Here is a 20,351-nt window from a genome sequence, read left to right on the forward strand (position 1 = left end):
CGGCTGCAGTCGTCCACCAGGAGCAGGAAATAGCGCCGTCCGCCATGCGTTGCCGGCGTGATTCGCCCGCAGAGGTCGCCGTGGACGAGCTCGAGGGTGTCGCCAGCACGGTAGCTCGCCTTCTTGGGGAACGGCAGCCTCCTCTACTTCACGGCAAGGCAGCTGTCGCACAGCTCACCGGCATGCTCGATCAGTGGCAGCCCTCGCACCATGCCTTGCCGCGCCATCCTGGCCAGAGCATCGAAGCTCAAATGGCCGAAGCGCGCGTGCCAGCGCAAAGCCGCATCGTCGCACCTTGCCGCCAAGCACACCGGGCGCGCAATGCGCAGTGCCAAGGTGTAGAGGCGATTCCTGTCGCGCTCGACCTTGCTGAGCAGCTTCTGCACGCGGTCCCTGATCCGGAGCACGCCGCCGTCGATCAGCACCTGGCAGCCTCGCTCGTCGAGCTGGCCAATGCTGACGATATTGCTCCGGAGCTTGGGGATGTAGTACACATCCGTCAGCGCCTTGTGCTCGCCATTCTTGCACTGGAACAGGACCGTGCCGCACCCCTGGATGTCGACGCCGGAGTTGTCCCCGAACTTCATGGTGCCGACGACTCCGGTGTCGAGCTCGGAGAAGGCCGCGCGGTTCCCGGTCATGTGGTTGCTCGCGCCGGTGTCGAGGTACCACTGCTCCTCTGCCTCCTCCTCCGCCCGCCCAAGGTTGACCCGTGCACGCGGCTCGTCGAGCTCGACGCGCCCGCCGCGGTCCTCTGCCTCGATGTTGATGGCGCAAACCTGCGCCATGAGCAGCGCAGGCTCTTCCTCGTCATCCTGGGCGAGGTGCGCCCGCTCCTGGCGCCGCGGCTCCTTGCAGTCGCGGGCCCAGTGCTCGATCTTGCCGCAATTACGGCAACGATCCTTGTCAGCGGCACGATCTCCGCCGTCCTTGCCGGCGCCCTCCGCCTTCCACCGTGGCTTGCCACGCCGCCTGCCGCGCGCGCCGCCTCCGCCGCCGCTGCGCGAAACAAAGGAGCCCTCCCCCTGCTTCCTCTCGCGCAGGCACGCTGCCCACTGCTCCTCCGTGAGCAGTAGCTGGCCGCCGGCGGTCGTGCGGGCGGGGGCCTCCGCGCGGTCCTCGATCGCCTTAAGCCGCCTGGTGACTTCCTCGATCGAGTGCGCAATCTGCGCGAATCGCGGCGGCACGACGCGGAGATACTTCGTCACCGCTTCCTCTTCGCCGATGTCGATGCCGACCTACGCTAGCTGGCTTACCAGAGATGTGAGCCGCAACGCGAAGTCCTCGATGGCCTCACCATCACGGAACGCGATAGCCTCGTACTCCCGCCGGAGCTACTGCGCCTTCGCCTTGCGCACGCGGTCGCCGCCGAGCCACATCGTCTCTAGGCTCCCCCACGCCTCCTTGGCGGAGTCCTTGGCGCCGAGCAGGACGACATACTCGGTCAGCACCAACTTGAGAATGGCTTCCATGGCCGACTGGTCGTCTTCTTCGTCAGCGGTGCCCATGGTCACCGCCGCCCACAGGCGCCTTGCCTTGAGTATCACCTTCATCAGCACCACCCACTCGGCGTAGTTCATGCGAGTGAGCATGGGTACTGTGCGCCGCCAACGTCCCGCACCGTCTTCTTCACGACGTACGTCGTCTGGCGCCCACGGCCACGCTCTTGAGAACGCCCGCGCTCATGCTCACGATCCAAGGAAGCCATGGCCACCAAGCTCGAACACTCAAGCTCTCAATACCACTTGTTGGCACTCCTTCACACACACACACAACACCCTCTTGCTTGCAGGTGGAGGAAGAAGATGAGAGGAAGGACTCAGAAAGAGCACACGAAGTGGAGCTGCTTAAGACTCTGAGCTGCAGCTACTCTCCTCTTTATAGACACACCGGTCAAAGTGAGCATTTGCAAGGTAAGGCGCTATAGTGTTATGCAGTCTCTACCACTACTAGCTACTGCTGCTAATACTAGTCACTACTGGTACTATGCTGTCAACTGCAGCTGCTACTATACACAATAGTGTTTGCCGACCGACATTGAATATGCAGCCTTGACTGAGCAGGAGCAAGAGCCCCTACCAGTGTAGAATCTAGACAAGCTAGAGCATGGGTAATTATCTAACATTTATCACGTGTGACATCAACGCCCCAATGAGAGAACCCCAAAACAATTAGTGGTGGGGCCCATCCCTCTCCTCTTCCTCCTCTCCTTTGCTTGGGTCATTGCCTCATTGGGTGGTGGTTCATGTGGTCCACGAGCTTACGCCATGGCACGGGTCCACCAACCAAACCAAACCTCCTCATTTCCTCTGCACCAAATTGCAGAGCTGGCTCGTTAGCTGCATGCACAATATTTTTTGAAAATGGGCTGCATGCACAATATTGATGCAATGTTGAATTGGAGCTTAGCTTACTGGTAATTAACATGTGGCAACACCCCAGCAGCAACTGCAGTGAACATGAATAGATTTATTTAGGCAAATTTTGCATAAGCGAAGGGTGTAAATTAAAATATTCCACACACAAAAAAAAAAGTATCATACCCCAGAATGAAAGCTAACATATTCCGCAACTGTTTGCTGGAATACGAATAAATAATAGTAGACGTAGACCAAAAATTGATGTGTGGAAGGACACCTTTTAATTCCGTCCCTAACTTCTACTACATAATTTCACCAATTTACCTTTGTGCTGACGTCACATATATGAAGTAGCATCTTTTCACCCTATGATCACACATCTTAGCAGTCATACCTGTATTAAATGACCTTAGTACACCTGAACCATAACATGGACATAATCCCGAGGCATCCTCGGCTGAACCCGGCAGGGATAACGCTAATAATTAAGTACTCTCACTAATGGTGGTTAACTTAACCTCTCTTCAAATCAAAGGTTGCATTGGGAAGCAAGGGCTTGCTGTGCACACATTGAGGTTGGAAGTGGGTGTGCTGTGGTTTGGATGGTCAGATGGATGGATGGATGGATGGATGCTCTTCATCTCATCTCCCTAACAACCAGTGGGTGGACCTAATACAAAAACAATTCATCCAGCCTTGTCTTAGACTTTAAATTACAAATCCATCCATCAACCCTACCTCCTCCCTACCTGTAGTGAGTGCACGCCTTCCTTTTTATCCTACTGGCTACTTCTACCATCTACTCCCCATCTTTTTTACTTTCTTGTAACCACCCACTAATTAACCTCTTTCCACTTTTTAGCTTGCTTCTTTGTGACGAGGATATGTAGCATATTTTAAACATGACAATTCAATCAAAATATCTGGTTAAGAGGAGCAGTACAAACTTTCGTATAGGAATTATTATTTTTGAGTTACTGTAAATATGTTTCTTAGTTACCCAACCATCACCAGAACAATCAGATCACGAAGAACTTCAAAAATAAAACCAAAAAAAAATCACGCGAGCATCCAGAGCTCATGTTTACATCGTTATTGTTTCTTTGGTCCTGTTACTTGTCAGGATGAAGAAGAGGATATAATTATTTTGTAGTATACTAGAAAATATAAGAAAGTGTAAAACAGAACAATTAAGATAGTAACAGAAAAAATATGCAAGCTGCTGGATGACAAATCTTATATGATGCCTTGTTATGCAAGAGAAACACTTTGATTGGCTGTTTTGTTTTTCAGGGAAATCCAGCAGTCGTCTTGCAAGTTGAAGCCAAGTTCGGCCACCATCCACAGTTGATATCTTATTCAAATGAGTGGGCTTAAGATAAAATTATCGGCATGATTATTCTGATCGATAATTTGTTCTTTGGCTACCTTGGTAAGCTCTCCTCCTTTGTTGTAACTATTGGCTACTTTTGGTATTTGTACATGATATATGTATAGAGCCAAGGACATCCATGAAATTGTCAATCAATTTCCAACGGTGGTAATTATAAAGTAGAGGAAAATAAATTCCCTTGGATCATACAGCGATAGAATCTAGTTGCCGAAGAGTTATATATACGATGGAAGTTAGTATTTGAAATTGTTGTGAACTTTCGCTGACAGCTGGATTTATATATCAGTCAACTAATTAGGTGCAAAATTTATAGGGCCCTCAAAATTTTTAATTCTGTAATTAAATTTGCACAAACACATTATACAGTTCCTTGATTATTAGCAACTAATAAGCTGTTGCTGATATCGCGGTGACGTGTGGTGATCAATTATTATTATTATTATTAGCCACACCACACGATGACAATGGTAGGCGAGTAGGAGTTGCTGTCATGGTCCTTGAATTTAGTGTGGGGGCTCTTGATCTGTTCCTGCTTGCTTACTCAGCCTTCCTCCCTCAACCATTTATTTTTTCCTAGCGCATTTGTATTTGTTGCTATATTATATGCGTCTTCCTCTTTGATTGCTTTCAATCACAGAAGCTTCTCTTTGAATTAGGTGTCCCGGGCGTGCCACGTGGCCGCCGCTTACCAGACAAATCAACCTTGTCAGCTTTTAGTACTATTGTTAGTCTCCGTAATCAACGATTAAACTACTACAAACTTACCAGCCGATCTGGACCTGCTTGTTGGATTGGTTTCCATGTGCGAAGCAAATCTTGTTCTATGCATGCCTCAGACAGATCTGCACAAAAACCACAAAACCTATACATGAATAATTTAATTGCTGCGGATATGCTTTTTTTTTGAACTGAAGATATGCTTTCTTTTCTTATCCAGGGTTAGTACGTATATATAGTGTCAATTTTCTTTTCACCTTTGTGTTTACCGTACCCTGCTGTTAAGTTTTAATCTGCACGAGCAAGAGTTCCCTAGTGTCACAGTGTGTGAAGAGAAATCATACATGCGCGTGTAAAGCTTCATACAAATATCTCGATTGATTCATAGTGTGTAAGTTTGTGAATGGCTCCATTGATGTGCAGCACACGGCATAGACAAATTGGCATTAAAAACGTCGAGGTAAAATCCAAAGTCCACATAAGATTAACTTAAATTGACCCAACCAACTGGATCACCATCACGGTGGTATTAAATATTCTTGGCCATCTTAACCATGTCATCATCCAAACTACCAGCAGTTATATATTGTCACTAAAATATAGTGGCTTGTAGGCCGGAGGATCAGAAGGCTCTAAAAAATGCACTGATTGTGCTATTATTTTAGGGCACACCTGGACAAACAAGTCTTGTCAAATGCTGCCTAAACAATTGCTTTAGTGTTTGTGCCACACAAGCAAGATCCACTTCTTTATTTGCTTGCTATTAATTACGAGGAAAAATTCTTCCCATGGAACTGTTATTGTTTAATTCAGCTTGGCAGCTCTAGGTGACGGTATATCCATTCTTGAATATGCAGAGATCAATTAGGGATCTTAGACTGTGTCAAACACTAAAATGCTTGTCCAGATTAAACAACATTGTGGGATATAATGAATTTTAAAGAAGTGTCATCAAAAGGACTATCCTATTTCGTTCTGAAAACCCTCTTTTTTTGCATCCTTTCCCGTGGCACCAATTTCAACTTGCTGCACCTTCATTCTTCTATATTCCATGGATAAATGAATATTGACCCATGGATACTGCAGCTAATTAGTTTGATTTCCTTAAAAAATTATAATTTACAGGGCCTTCGTCTATTAATCATTTTTATCAACGTACTTTTGCCATCTAGCATAAGTGAATTATATTTGTACTTGACAAAAAATATTTAACATTATAATAATTGTTTTTTATCTTTAAAAAAAGAGAATAATTTTTTTTAGCTTTGGGAAAAGCGAATTGCTATACTTAGACATTGTCACCATCTACTTTGTTCACCTTAAAAATATTTGTGAAAGGGAGATGGAAGCATGAAGAAGCTGACCAGATGAATGACCTTTTTGATGACTCATGATTGGCGCCAGCTACATTCCGTCCGTCCGTCTGTATATATATCCATAAGCTGGCAAGTTTTCAGGTGTTAGAACAGCTGCTAGAAAGCACTACATATCATGCATGGTGCGTCTACATGTCAATAATCATGGACGAAATGGACCTAACAATTCGGCGTCTCTGTCGGTCGCCAGCCGATGCAGATGCGTGCATTTTTTGGCACAAAAAAAAACGTGGAAAAGTTGTTGCCTCCGGATAGAGACCAAGATGACAAGTTCCGGCAACTCTTAGGCTTATGAGACAAACAGCCAGCTTTTCCGTTGCACCGACGGTGATAGATATGATGCATGTAAACGAATGCATGCAAATGACTGAACCATCAAGCCGACAGCAGCAGGCAGAGCTATCCTTGTTCATACCACACTCATCAGTCAGCCATAAGCCCTAGGAATGCAGATGCAATGCATGACCCATGACCGAGTTCAAGACATCCCTCTCGATCGATCTCTGTCATCCTTTTTTTTTCCTAACTTAAAAAGGAACATAATCGACTAATTTCCTTGCATTTATTTGTAATAGAAACATTGTCTAAGCATGTCACTAAGATGAGATTGCAGAACATGTGTGCCTTTACTCTCAGCTCACAGGTCACAAGGCTGCTGCCCTGCATAGCTACAGTACAGTAGCACTGCCTTGCAAAGGACAAGGAGGAACCCAACCCTAGACGCTTTGCATTTTTACATTGGTCAAAGCTTCCCTCTTTGTGCAGAGCCAGGAAGGCAGGAACCTAGGCAAGTACAGTGGTGTGCATATACACCAAGGAGGATATGGTGCTACTGTTGTTCTGCCCTGTCAGCCTTTACTGCTCAACAAGTTTGCCTTGCCAGTTGCCCCATCCATTAGCCTAGCCTGCTGGCCAACTGTCTATGAGTCTATCCCATCTAGGAGTATCATCTATCTTTTTGAAAAGTTGTATCATCTATATCTATCTGTGGCTAATGCTATTATCAGTAACCTTCATAGCCTTTTAGTTGAGTGGAGCTAAACTTTGGCCTCTTGGTTACTGCACACATTTGAAACCTACCCAACTTCCATTTCCATGCGTGAAATTGCTCACCAAATATTTTTCACTTCCATTTCTACGTTTGATTGTTTGAAATTGGTCGCCAAACATTTTCAAAGCTCTGGAAACAAAACCAGCAAACTCTAGGTCCAAGACATATGCTATATGTACAAGTACAACTACCCTATGAATGCAGGAGTATCTATCAGGTAATCAGAGCATCCAGATACATCTTTGATCTACTGGGTATTTTTCCTTTTCCTTTTGGAAAACGGTGCGTTGGGTTGGGTCCAATGGGCATTTAAAAGCCACAGTTTCAGTTGGTCTAATTAATTGTAGCACCTGTTGTGAAAACATCATTTGATCTGTTTTTTAATAGAAACCAAATAATTAGGTTCCACTTACCTCTCAGGAGAACAATACATAACCATGCTATATATATCACTTCAGTTACTTCTAAAAAATAAACAAGAAACCAGAAACATGGTGCTGAGTGCGAACTAGAATAATATACACCATGGAAGCATGGTATGTGTTATCCTGTCCATCCATTAGTCTACTGTTCATGCACCGAGATCCGAGCCGAGCAGCAGGTGGCAGAATTTATATCACATCCAGTATTTGGTATAGTGTACGTATACGGTACATGTACAGGGTTATACAAAATAAAATAACCTCTCTCAGTCTCTCCCCCCCAATTCTCCATTTGCATTCGTGTCTTCTCTCTCCTGCGTCCCCGTCTCTCTCCCTCCAACCAAATCTGTACCCGACCGCCGGCACTCCGGCCAAATCCGGTGGTGTTGGGCGGCGCACCGGCCAGATCTGGTCGTGTTCGGCGGTGCTCAGGCCAGATCTAGCGGTGCTCAGGCCAGATCCAGCGATGCTGGCCGGCGCTCATGCCAGATCCAAGGGAGCTCCAGCGTGGCGGTGGGGCGCGCCAGCAGCAGCTCTCGCTCGCCCGTGGGCCGTGGACGGAGTGGAGACCTGCCGGGCTGCAAGGACCTCGCTGCGCGGGTTGTTGACGGGAGAGCAGCGGTGGAGCTCCTGCGCGGGGAAGGGTTGCGCTCTTGCGGTGGCTAACGCCCACCCATGGCCGGCTGCCACGCGCAGCGGTTGGAGATGCCCCGTGGCCTGCCCCATGGCCGGCCAGTGGAGCTGCGCGGGCGGCAGCGAGGCGCGGGCGCCGCCGGTGCTCCTCCGGCCAGCGGATCTACGTGTCCGCCGAGCATCCGTGACGCCATGAGCGTGAACGCGGCGGATCTGAGCGGACTAGCGCCGGATCTGGGCGGCGCGCGGCGGGCAGACGGTGGCGGGGCAGGACCACGACACAGCCTTGCCATGGAGAATCGCTGCTTCGGCCCTTCCGCGGCTGCTGCGGTGTCGTGGGCTCATCCTTCATCTTCGGCGACGCGTGCGGGGCCGTAATGCGGCGCGGAGGAGGGCGCGCTCCACGCCCAGCAGCCCCAAGAGTTCCACCACTGTGATTTCCCCACGACTTCCCCGCACGTCGACTAGTTCTTGAGCACCAGCAATGGTACGCAATTTGGCTGCTTTCCCGAGATTTATCATCGTTTTGTCTGGAGATTGACGGCTTCCATGTGTTGCGTGTGCAGAGCTTATGGAGGCGTCGCTCTCGACGGCGAGCTGCGCGGAGGAGATGCAGAAAGCGGAGGGGGTAGGTGCCGCAACGACGCGGCGGCGCTGCGGCTCAAGGAGGTGCCCATAGCAGCGATACTAGTGGCCGGGGTGCTTGGGGTCGGCCTACCGCTCGCTGGGCGGATGCGTCGTGCGATTCGCATGACCAGAGCAGCGTTCTTGGCGGCCAAGGCACTCACGGCCGAGGTCATCCTCGCCAAGGTTCGTTCACATGCTGCACGATGCCCAGCACACACTCTCCAGTCCCTTCCTCCCTGCCGATGAAGATGCAGATGCCGAGGAAGGAGCGCTCCACGCCAAACAGCTCCAGGCACGACTATCTGAGTGATTATGCGAGTGATTTTTGGCTATTTTTTTCCTTTCTTCTGAACGGAATGATTTGCAATTGTGCTCCGGTATCTTGTTGTGGTTCTTCTGCAAGACATGCCTTCTTCGCTCATAAATCTATAATGCCTTGTTCCCGCTGTTGATTAGTTGAAACTAAGGTGTAGCCATTCTAAACTGTTCATGAGCACAATTTTATTTTCTGTCTTTTCTATTGCTGTTTTTCGTGAGCAACAGATGTGTGTTTAAAGGGTTATTCATATGTGGGGTACTTAGATTTGTGGCTGGCTGGAGAACTTTTGTTCTTTTTTCTTATATATGCTTGTATTGCTCTGTGTTGTTGGAATTTTTTCCTTCTCAAATTTCTGTCTTACCTACCTTTTTATTTCTCTTGATATTGCATTTCATGAGCAAGATCTCTGTTCATGTGTTCTTCACGTGGTGTATCATGGTGTACAAGAGAGTACCTACTTTTGTTCTTTTTTCTTATATCCTTGTATCACTCCATTTTGTTGGAATTTTTTCCTTCTCAAATTTCTGTTGTACCCACCTTTTTATTTCTCTTGATATTGTTTTTCATGAGCAAGACCTATGTTCATGTGTTCTTCATGTGGTGTACCATGGTGTACAAGAGATGAGTAGCTAGTGGTATCTGATTTGATTAGTGTTTATAATTTATTTTTATGTACATGGTATTTTATTGTAGGTGTACCCCGGTGTACTATAGACTATATACTATGGTACATGATTTGATTAGTGTGGTTAAGATTTGAGTGCAGCGTCTCCTATTATTTTTTTGTGATCTTGGAGTAAAATGTAAATTAGATTGATCTTGGAGATTTCCGTGTATGTATGGGGAGAATTTCTGCTTCAATTTTTGGAATTATACGAATACTCAAAAATATGTTGAGTACACCACGGCACTTATTTCATTTGATAAATATCATAATTAGTACCGTTGCAGTAGCAGTTAGAGCGACTTGTTTCAACATATTACTTTTCACGAGCACGATGCGAGTTTATGGATTTTTACTGGTACCACAGTGCATATCAAAATGGTATTTTGATGTATATTCAAATAAATGTGTTATCAATTAAATTAAAAAACCGTAGTCTATATTCAAATAAATGTGTTATCAATCAAATTTAAAAAAAATGAGAACGTGACAGTGTGCAGGGGACTAGAAATGAAAGTATTAGGGGTACATGTGTTCAATTGATGTGCGTGTAGTTCATTTGCGAGGAAACAAAACATGTACCTCGTTAAATTTGAAGAGTACCGGGCCTTCACAGCTTGGTACATGAGCGTACAACATGTACTGGTGGCTGCTCCCGGAGCCAAAATATCTGTACAGACGGTGGCATATTGGAGCGGTAGTGGGGTGTCATACGCCCAACGGTCAAAAAGGTGTTGTACCCCCTGCTCAGCTTTATGCACGAGCGCACGGATCGAAGCGCCTTTACATCCAATCAGTCAACATCAGTGCAGTCCAGAGGCGGTATACGATGCAAAAAAAATTAAAATACGCTAGTTATACGATGGGTGGGTGCTCCGATCTAGCGGTTGATATCAAAATGGATGGACAAGATAAGATCAACCATAGCTGCAAGGTGTACCGTTCATTTTTCGGCTGAGTGCAGGGTAACAGAAAACTTTGGGTGTTATATTTATGTGCTTCCAGACCTTTTGCCAGAAGTCAGTTCAATTGATCAGAGAAGAGGACGCAGATGCACTAATGCACCCTTGCAGCTTTGCTCCGTTCATCGCAACATTCTGTTATATGTTAGGAGTTGTTTGCTTCAAAAAAAAATGTTAGGAGGAGTTGGAAAGGGAATTGCAGCAACTAGCTACAGTATATCCATTGCAATCTGACTGGCATTGCAGCATGTGCCTCCAAGACATGGTACTGGCAGACAATGCAGAGAAAAAGGCGTCTTGATTCAGAGATGCTGACTGGTTCACGGGTCCCAATTGACACAATGAATGGGCCCGTCTGGATTACTCTGAACACGAACCCAGCTACAATCCTACTTCAGCAGAGTACTACTATCCTAGCTAGCTATGTAGGCACGCAGAGTCCAGGCATGCCATGTGTAGGTTCAGCCTTCAGCAAGGCCAAGCGCCATCATGATAGATAAGTTCACTGCATGCAAACATAGCAGAGAAATGGGCAGGGCAGCACCGAATCTCTCTCTAGGTAGAATCTAAAGAATGTCTCTCTAGCCACACATTCATTCAGAATATGATTATAAGGAGGTAGTTGAGAAGAATTACCAAAAGCGGGCCATGAATTAGATATAGTGATTATCTCTTGCATGATTAGGTTACTAGTACTAAATTGTCCAATGCTACAACCAGATGGAGCATCTATTGGGCAAGGCCCTGGTCATGCTACCATGCTCTCATTTGTTTGGATACTAGCCAGCTGGAGTTTATATTGTCCATTTGTCGATGATGGGTGTAATGTTCTTTTTGCAACTTTGCTAGGAACTTGTATAATCAAAGTGTGAAGGGTTTGGTTTTGACCAAAAGTATGTGAATGAGCTTGCACAATACATTTGATTAGCACCAGTTTCCAGCCCCCGCGTCATCTTAATTTTAACATATCAAAGACACAAATGTTCACATATGTTGCGTGCTTGATGAACACGCACAGCTCCCCTGTTTTTCTTCTTCTTAAATGTCTATACTTTTGAATGCTTAACCATGGACGCATCAGAAGTGGATAGAAAAATCCTCAGTCTACAGTCTGAAGATATCATATACGGTTACCTAAGCAGAACATATAAATTTCATTAACATTTGGAATAATAATCTCAAGGAAGTTTGTGTTGTGATTCCTTACGCCACATGTGTATGATTTCAGGATCAAAAGTGTGAGCTCCTACTTTTTGTAAGCTGTGCGTGTATGACTTCAGGATAAGCAGAGCTTAACTCAAACAACCTTTTTGTTTCAGGATAAGCAGCAGCTAGTACTATAGTAGTACTGTGTTCTCGTCAGCCTTGGTGACTAATTAACAAGTGCATATGTAGCACCGTGGAATGCAGGATAGTGACCTCTCACTTGTACTACTGACATGTTCTTAGTTCCGAATGCAAAGGGTATCACTGCTTTGCACAGGTAGGTAGTTAGAGGTTGGAGGCCGAGGACTGTTTTTTTCCTTGTGAAAAATATGGTCATCATATATTATGAGCTTCATAGGATACATGGAGCTCAATCTATCGTACAGGTATTATAATAGATGCATGAATGGGCCACAATGCAAAAAAGATGAGCTCTTGTGCTTTTTCAAGGACAGAGCACAGTGCCTACCATTTGTGAACGAAGATATCACTATATCAGCACGAGACCAATCACAACGAGCACACCAACTAGAAAACCAGTACCGCAGGATACAGTTAGGGATCGAAAAGCTGCAAATAGCTCGATCAGCCTGGACACCATGGAGATTAGCCAATCCTGATTGATTTTTCAGTTGTCAATTTATTATTGTGTCAACTTCTATGAGAGAACGAAATTAAAGAGCCTTATGATAGATGTCTGTTAAGCCGGCTATGAGATGAGATGATTACTTTTGCGTTTATGATGATAACATTATTGAAGCTAGTAGCAATGGACCATAGCGGCCGGCCGGCCCCTTAACTTGGCGTGAGGGAACCGATCACATTAGCTTGCGCGTAGAAAATGCTGTGTGGTCCGTGGTTGTCTCAATTATTGATAAGAATCTAGCAAGCTGCACCAGAACACAAGTCTCATCCCATCTTCTTTTCTCGAGAGAGAAAAGGAAAAGGGAAAGGGAAAGAAGAGGTTTTGGTCAAGCCAGAATCATCATGAGCAAACCTTACAGTTAGGCCCATCTGGCCCACTAAACCCCTACAGAATGATCACATTTCGTTATCCTCTCTTCTCATTTTCTGTCATTTACTGGTTTCTTTAATTTGATCTGTCAGATTAAATTATTCATGTAAGGTTCTGTTTGCAGCTAGCAGAGTATATACTCCTATCCTACTGCATGCAGTAATAAAGATTCATTCAAGAGTAATAAAGAGATCAGTACCTATGTTGTACTATCAGCAGAGTGAGAAGAGGAATCCATGAGGACAGGTTGTTTGTTCTGTTCTTGGCTGCGGATCAGAGGATTAGGATTGCAGTTGCTATACTGTATAATGCACCACATAGCTTTCGCAGCAAAGCCTGAACTTTATCTTGTAAAGCATTTGTGGGGTCGATTCAGCTCCAGGGACTTGCAAAAACCATGGTAAAGCATTCAGGATCATCGCAAAACATGTCAGGAAATCCTGCTTTAATTCCTGTGGCAATAAGTGGCATCCATGTTGGCTGCAATCCACTTGATGCTCACTGGCCCCCAACCTTGTAGGAGAATTTGTTTAGCAGTATGCCATGGCACTCTGTAGTATGTACAGTAACTCCTGAGTGCAATTGCCAATGTTGTGATGGAATGAGACACCTCATATTCAGAAAACTGATGCTGGTTCTTGGCTCTAGCCCTCATAATATACTAACATTGTCACCATCTTTGCTCAGGTAGCCCATATACCACAAAAAATGTTGATGAACAGTGTCGGGTCATCTTCAGAGACAGCTGATTCTGACAGAAGACTTAAACGGCCCTTTCATGTACCTTCATCTGATTAATAAAAAAAATTCTTTGTTCCAGAAAAAGTTAAGCTGATAAAAATTCTGTGTGGGCAGCAGAGATCGGCAGTCACCGCCAAACCATTCTCGTGCACGGACAAGGAACAGGAGCAGTAATTCTTGACCTGAAGGCCCACACTTGCAAGTTGCATCAACAGAAAAAATGACAACCGGAGTAAGCAGATCCACATGAAAACGTAGCCCCACCCTTGAGCAATTTTGTCACCGTCGTCCACTTGCAGACGAGAGACGTTCCTGTTAAGCCACCAAGTTATTGATCCCAACCATCTGCATCGGGTGATCACAATTGATAGCTGCAGTTGCAGCAGCATCTAGACTTTTATGGGGACCTGACGGCGAAGCAAAGAAGCCAAATGTATGGCGCCCTCACCTCGGACGGGCTTCGAGATGACGGGAAGGGGCGCCTCCTTCCCGTCGCCACCCACCCCCCCCCCCCCTCCCCCCGCCGCGGTTGGCGGCATGTCCTCCCTCTCTGGCCGCCGCCGCTCGCCGGTGCTCCGCCTCGCGAAAAGAAAATTCCGATAGTACTCCCGGGCCCACGTGGGCCCGCGGCGCACGAGCGCGCGCCAATTCTTGGCGCGTTAGTATACTTACTCAACTAGTATTTTTCATTTGGACGGTGATTAAAAGAAGATAGAAATTCTAATAATATATGTAATTCATGAAGAATAATGTCAGTATTACAAATTGCAGCAATTTATTTAGAATATATATGTGCCTAGCAATTAAAAAAATAAGAACCCTAGCAATTAATCAAATGAGAGGTTGAGAACCCTAATGATGAGAAAATTAAACTTACGGCTCATTACCTGCAACCTTTTAGAACGCTAGTGCTAGCACCTAGGCATTAGTAGAGGCCCGCGCGAGTCGCGGTGCCGCCGCGCCGGCTGACGTGCGCGTGCGTGAGTGTGTCGGACACCCGAACTCCGGTCTCCGGTGTCGGTGTCTGATCATCCGGAGAAGGAAAACACCTAGTGCTAGCCCTGCGAAAGCAGATGAAACCGAAATGCCAAATCTCGATTCGCGATCGTGATGTGGAAGGGCGAAAGTTCGGAAGACCTGCGTGATTGGCTGCCTGCTCGTATACTCCAATTTGAATCAAGTATTACTACCTATACTGCTGCATGGTAGATCTTGAGCCCTCCTATTCCGTGGGCCTGGGCCGTCACCCTGCTTGCCCTCGCCCTAAAGGCGGCCCTGAACACCACTCTATAGCTCCGATCAGCCTCCAACCGTCTCTACCTCACAGATACCAGCCTTGCGTCCGCTCTCTTTGCCTTGATCGCTTGGCAACTGTGGAAAGAGCGAAATGCACGGACCTTCCATGGCGTTGCTCTGCAGCCGTCCATGGTCCTTCTGCTCATCCAGCTTGAGGAGAAACTGGCTTACGGCTGGAGCCAAGAACCTCGGTCGTCTCGTTTGCGAGGAGTAGCCTTGATTATTCTCTCTCCCCCTCTCTCTTTTTTCCCTCTCCTAGGTTGTTCTGCTTCGTGTAATATAGCCCTTAGAGTCGGGTTGGCGTCATGGCACGCCGATGGGCACAGCTTGCCGTGAATGGTTGTAATTCTCAAAACTCTTTTCTTCTTAATACAATAATGGCGCAGCTCTTCTACGTATTCGGAAAAAAAATAGCTTTCAAGGATTCTCACATCGTACTGTTTCTTGATCGGATTCTCAGGCTGCAGAGCCAGGACGAGATTTCTCCATCATCCCTTCGACTTTACCCCAAAGCCTGACAAGTGCTTCGCATTGCATCGCTCTTCTCCGCGACTGTACCTGCCGTTCAGATTAAATTCTGATAGCTTGATTGATTGTTCCTCATCCTCTTCGTGTACCATACATGCAGACTTCAATCCCACTTAACACCGACCTCGATCGATCCGGAGCCCACAGGATTTGAGACGTCAGACGTGCACGCAAGAGCATCGATCCAGGATCAATCTGCTGCTGCCCTGTATATAGTTCTTGCCTCCTGATCCCAGAGACCAAGCAATCGCAATCCTATTTCACCATGTCGTCCAAAGTTCAGACAATGGCGAGCGGGCTACACGGTGCGGACAGGGCTCGGCGGTTTGATCTTACCATGTCTAGGAGGACAAGGAGACCAACAACAAGCTTGGCTGCCAATTGCCATCCAGAAGATCATGCCATGGAGAGATTAATAATCCAGACGATGCAACCTCAGCATCAAGTTCAGGATTCCGAGCTGAATGCCGCAGCGCCGTCTCAGTGCGAGTGTCTACGCCTGTCAGATCATCTGCAATCGCAGCACTCCGAAGATGCCGAGGCGCACAAGATAACGTCAGCGCCGTCTGAAGCCACCGATGAGTGCCAAGATAGCTCTCGCCGTTTCTCGCTGCAGGAGCTGATAGAAGACGACGCCGCCGTCGACGGGGAGAAGCACGCCGCCACCGGAGGCCACGAAGAGGATCCTGCTGCCGATGCTGTTGTCCATGGCGTTGCAGAATCAGCTGCAGCAGGGGTGGAGAGGCCGCCTGAGCATGTGGCGGGGAGGAGGGTGATCGGCATGATGCGCCGGTACGTGAGAGTCCGGCCCATCAAGACCAAGCATGCACAGGAGAAGAATGTGGCGCCTATATGTTGAGGACAGCAAGAAATTCACTGATTGGTAGATGAGCTGCTTCGTTCATCTTGTGCAGTTTCTGTTTTTGAACGTGTTTGATGCTCCTGTGTACTATATTGATGAGTTGTTAACTGTAATACCAAAATGAGGAAGTTTGCTAATCGAGAGTGACAAATAAATTTTATACAAAAAAAACTAGACATGACGAATTTCTACAATATTCAGATGCTATAAGAAGTGCCTAGTTGCATACGCACAATTAAGTACTGTATCTAATTTTTTTTGAAGGAAAGATACGTATAAGTGAAGTGAAAGGAAAACGACGAGCAGGACCTCATAATTGAATTTCCACCTGCTGAAACGAGCAGATGGAGTGGAAATTTTACAGGACCACATATGACACCGTTCATGGATGAAAAGTTTGAATATCAACTGTTTTTGACTTGCTCTGTTTACTCTTAAATGCGAGTGAACAGATGGCTAACCCACTTATTCAAGAACAGTTACATATGAGCATCACCATTTTCAGTTTGGAAGTCACTCGATCACAGGTAGGATACCATCTTCTTCTCAGGACTGACTGAAAATAAGAACATCATGCTGATGCCTCCTCGCTGGCAAACTTGTCTAGGAAGGAAAGTATCTCAGAATTCACTCTTTCAGCCTTCTCTTGCTGCAGGAAATGGTGACCTTCAATAATCGAGACCTCAACATTTGGAACACTGGACTTCAAACCCCCACTCTTGACGTACTTCTCAGTCCCGAAGGACTGGAGACCAACGTCATTCTCACTAAGAATGAACTTGGCAGGCACTAGGATTTTCGCTCCACTCCAAGGTGCAGTAAGCCTCCAATTTCTGCAGACACCGTACATCACTGCTTATTAACTTCTTAAAATGATACAAGACATCAAGAGGTGGACATAATAAGGTATGGAGATTACATGTCCAACGTGCGGTAGTAGTTTAGGGGTCCTGTGAACCCGGTCTTCTGAAACTTCTCGGCATACTGGCCAAGCTCGTCGTCTGTCATCCAGGGAAGTGGTGACGAAGGTGCCTGAAGAAAGTCTATGATCTCTACTCCAGGAGGAGCAATGAGTTCATCGATTTCAAGGGCATAGAACTTTTTTAGCACAGTTGCAACGTCATAGCGACCAAATGCCCTTTCGGCTCTTCCAGGCTCCTGCAAGCAAGCATATAAAAAATGTCACCTGAAAGTTAATTTGTTCTTTCCCTCCTGAGTTTAGACAAAAGGAAGATTCAAGCAAACATTTATAATTACATCTAAGCAACAATTTTATTCCTCAAATCTGTCCAAGCAAGAAAAAAGGATGTCCAATTATTTTTTTTAGGGGGGAGCGGAGCATCCCCACCTGATTCATTTCCATTATGGCCCCTGACGGCCCGCACGGTAATAAAAGGTTTTACAGCATTTTCTCATAGTTCTTACATTGCCAAAAAAGGATGCCCAATTAATTATAGTTTCAGGCGATGACTTAAGTCTGTGTTTTCGATATAATGGATGCAAAAAAAAACGGACTTAAGTAGTTGAGCAAGAGATCCTCGCCTGAAACTGATTGATGTAGAAGCCATCGCCGAGCTTTGCAAACGACTCGGCCATCGGGCGAGGACCGCGGGGAAAGTAGGGAATCCCCAGGATGACGGCGGCGCGCACCCTGTCCGGCCGGAACAAGCAGAGGTGCCACGCCACATGCGCACCCCAATCGTGCCCAACCACGAACACCTGCACCGCCCAAGAAACAATGGTGAAGCAGCTAGCCAAGAAAGGATAATTCAGACGATGAAAAAACAAAAAACAAAGGCAGCAGCAGCAGCACCGTACGTACCTTTGGGAGGCGGAGGTGGTCGAGGAGGGCGACCAGGTCGCCGACGATGTGGAAGATGGAGTAGGCGGCTGGGTCGGCGGGGACGGAGGAATCGCCGTAGCCGCGGAGGTCGGGGGCCAGCGCGCGGAAGCCGCGGGCGGCGAGCGCGGCCATCTGGTGGCGCCAGGAGAGCCACAGCTCCGGGAAGCCGTGGATGAGGAGGACCGCCGGCCCGGTGGAGGGGCCGCGCTCGGCGACGTGGAGCGAGATGCCGTTGACGTCCGCAGCCCAGTGCCGCAACTCGCCGGCGGCGTCGGCCTCCATGCTTTGCTTTGCTCTGCTCGCCTCGCTAGCTGTTGGATCGATGAGTCCAAGTAAGTAAGGTGCCCGGCCAAGCCCGGCCAAGCCAAGGCAAGTGCTCGTCTGGTCTGACCGAGTCTACACGGTGCAGGTGCAGCTTGGACACGATCCGGGATGATGCATGTGATGCAGTGTTCCTCCTCGCAACCCATTCTGTATATGATGGGAACGTGTGCAGCTGTGAACCGCTCATACACGGTCCTGATCCCCCAAGAAAGCAACCCGGTACGGAGCAGTGTCAGTGGATGCGTTCCGGCCTATCTGTACGTCAAGATTGCAGCTAAGCTTCTGACAACATGGAAGCAATGCAACTCGAGATAAACGGGCTGGTTGATCTGGACCAGACGGGTCTCATGAAGGCGCGCGGCTTCAACACTCGGCGGTGCTCGAATTTTTATTTTATTTCATTTTTTATCTAATATTTTAATAATAGCCTATTCGGATCTAAATTTCCAAGAATTAGCTCTTCTTGTCACGTCACAGCTCATGGTGGCGCGACTCCCTAAAGGGTCACGCCTGGCGTGACCAACCTGTGCCATGACTGACATGGCAGGGTTGAGTCGCGTCACATGCTTTGGCACGACGCGCGACATGGCGCGACTCAACTTAATATAGTTCCAACAGACTAACCTCCTACTTTTCCTGCTGCTTTTCTTTTTTTTTCCTCCCCTCCCCACCCGACCCGACCTCCATAGCACTGCCCCTCCCCCTCCCCCTCTAGATCCACTCCATCCTCCACTCGATTCGAATGGGAAAGAAAAAGAAATCGATCTTTGAAAGTAACTCAACTATTCTAATCGATTGGTTTTCCTCTATTCTGTGGATTTTTTTAGAATTTGATTTGACACATTTCTATCGTGTAGAAATTGTTGTATGCAGAAAGATATTTGTATGGAATTTGTACAAAATTTAGAAATAAAATGATATGGTTAGTGCTTGGAAATATTGATATAGTTCGCGTTGGTGCAATACATTTGGAAATATTGAAGTTGTAGGTATGGAAATTGCTGGCACATTATTGTGAACTAAATGTTGACATGGATTTGGAAAAGTTGAGGCTATAGATAAAATGCTTGGTTGTAATTGTTATTATTAAAATGGTTATATGCAATTGGAAGTGTAGCTCTTATATGCAATTGGAGGGAGATGCCGTTGACGTCCGCGGCCCAGTGCCGCACCACCTCGCAGCCGGCTTCGACCTCCATGCTTACTCGCCTCGCTAGCTTGTTGGATGAGTCAGTCCAACAAGAGAAGACGAAGAAACAGCCGCCGGCTTCGGCCTCCATGCTTACTCGCCTCGCTATTAGCTGTTGGATGAGTCAGTCCAACAAGACAAGACGAAGAAACAGGTTACGCCGGAGAAACATGTACGTCGTCACTTGCATAAACACAAATTATAGAACAGGATACGCATCGCCAAGGCTGCAAGCAAGTGCTCGTCTGACCTGACGAGCCCTTCACGATGGCAGGCACGTAGGTGCTGTTTCTCTGTTGAGGGTGTCGTACTCCCAGTACGTCTTTCACGGGTGAAAATTCAGTCCATATCTTGGACGAGCAGCGGCGGCGACGCTATCAGCGCCATTCGCTTCTCGAAGGTGTTGCTATTGGAACTTGTCTCCATCATGATGTTCCTTCTAGTGGACAATCTACGCTTCTCGGCACTCGGTCGACGTGAGAAGTTGGGACTTTCTGCGTGAAGTCGAATCTGCTGCATTGGGGACGTTGCTCAGCAATGAGGCAATGATAACATGAGGTGAACAACACCCCCCCCCCCCCCCCTCTCTCCAGTGCCCGATTTTTTCACTTAGAAAGGAAGTCGGAGCTGCTCTTCCTTGAGCTTAACAACAATGACCTGTCGCGGCCTCTTGTTTTGGACCCGCTTGTTTTGGCATCACTAGTCATCCAGGATTGGTCCTGGGGAGATGGAGCTGCTGGCTGCTTTGCAATCGTACTCAACAATGATGACTCAAGATTGCTGTGTGCTCTGCTCCGTTGGGTGAGTGGATTAACCTTCGGGT

General features: G+C 47.2%; 1 protein-coding gene and 1 long non-coding RNA gene across 4 annotated transcripts; both read right to left on the bottom strand.

Moving 5' to 3' along the window:
- Positions 1–1,632: 1,632 nt before the first annotated feature.
- On the bottom strand, positions 1,633–13,956 carry LOC120700253. 2 transcript variants are annotated; one of them, XR_005685826.1, is made up of 5 exons: positions 12,945–13,956; positions 5,847–5,912; positions 4,519–4,595; positions 2,415–2,448; positions 1,633–2,309 (listed from the first exon to the last, which is right to left on the bottom strand). It is a non-coding gene; the product is annotated as an uncharacterized LOC120700253 (long non-coding RNA). The 2 variants fall into 2 exon arrangements; XR_005685825.1 differs by having other exon boundaries at positions 5,835–5,912.
- A 2,501-nt stretch (positions 13,957–16,457) lies between these two features.
- On the bottom strand, positions 16,458–18,428 carry LOC120700254 (epoxide hydrolase A-like). 2 transcript variants are annotated; one of them, XM_039984479.1, is made up of 4 exons: positions 17,995–18,428; positions 17,715–17,891; positions 17,092–17,330; positions 16,458–17,005 (listed from the first exon to the last, which is right to left on the bottom strand). In XM_039984479.1, exons 1-4 carry the CDS (start codon positions 18,295–18,297, stop codon positions 16,744–16,746), a joined length of 981 nt encoding a protein of 326 aa, XP_039840413.1. In that variant the 5' UTR covers positions 18,298–18,428; the 3' UTR covers positions 16,458–16,743. The 2 variants fall into 2 exon arrangements, with proteins under 2 accessions (XP_039840413.1, XP_039840412.1); XM_039984478.1 differs by having other exon boundaries at positions 17,986–18,399.
- Positions 18,429–20,351: the final 1,923 nt, after the last annotated feature.

This window comes from Panicum virgatum, chromosome 3K (assembly GCF_016808335.1).
Source record: "Panicum virgatum strain AP13 chromosome 3K, P.virgatum_v5, whole genome shotgun sequence".
NCBI classification, from domain to species: domain Eukaryota; kingdom Viridiplantae; phylum Streptophyta; class Magnoliopsida; order Poales; family Poaceae; genus Panicum; species Panicum virgatum.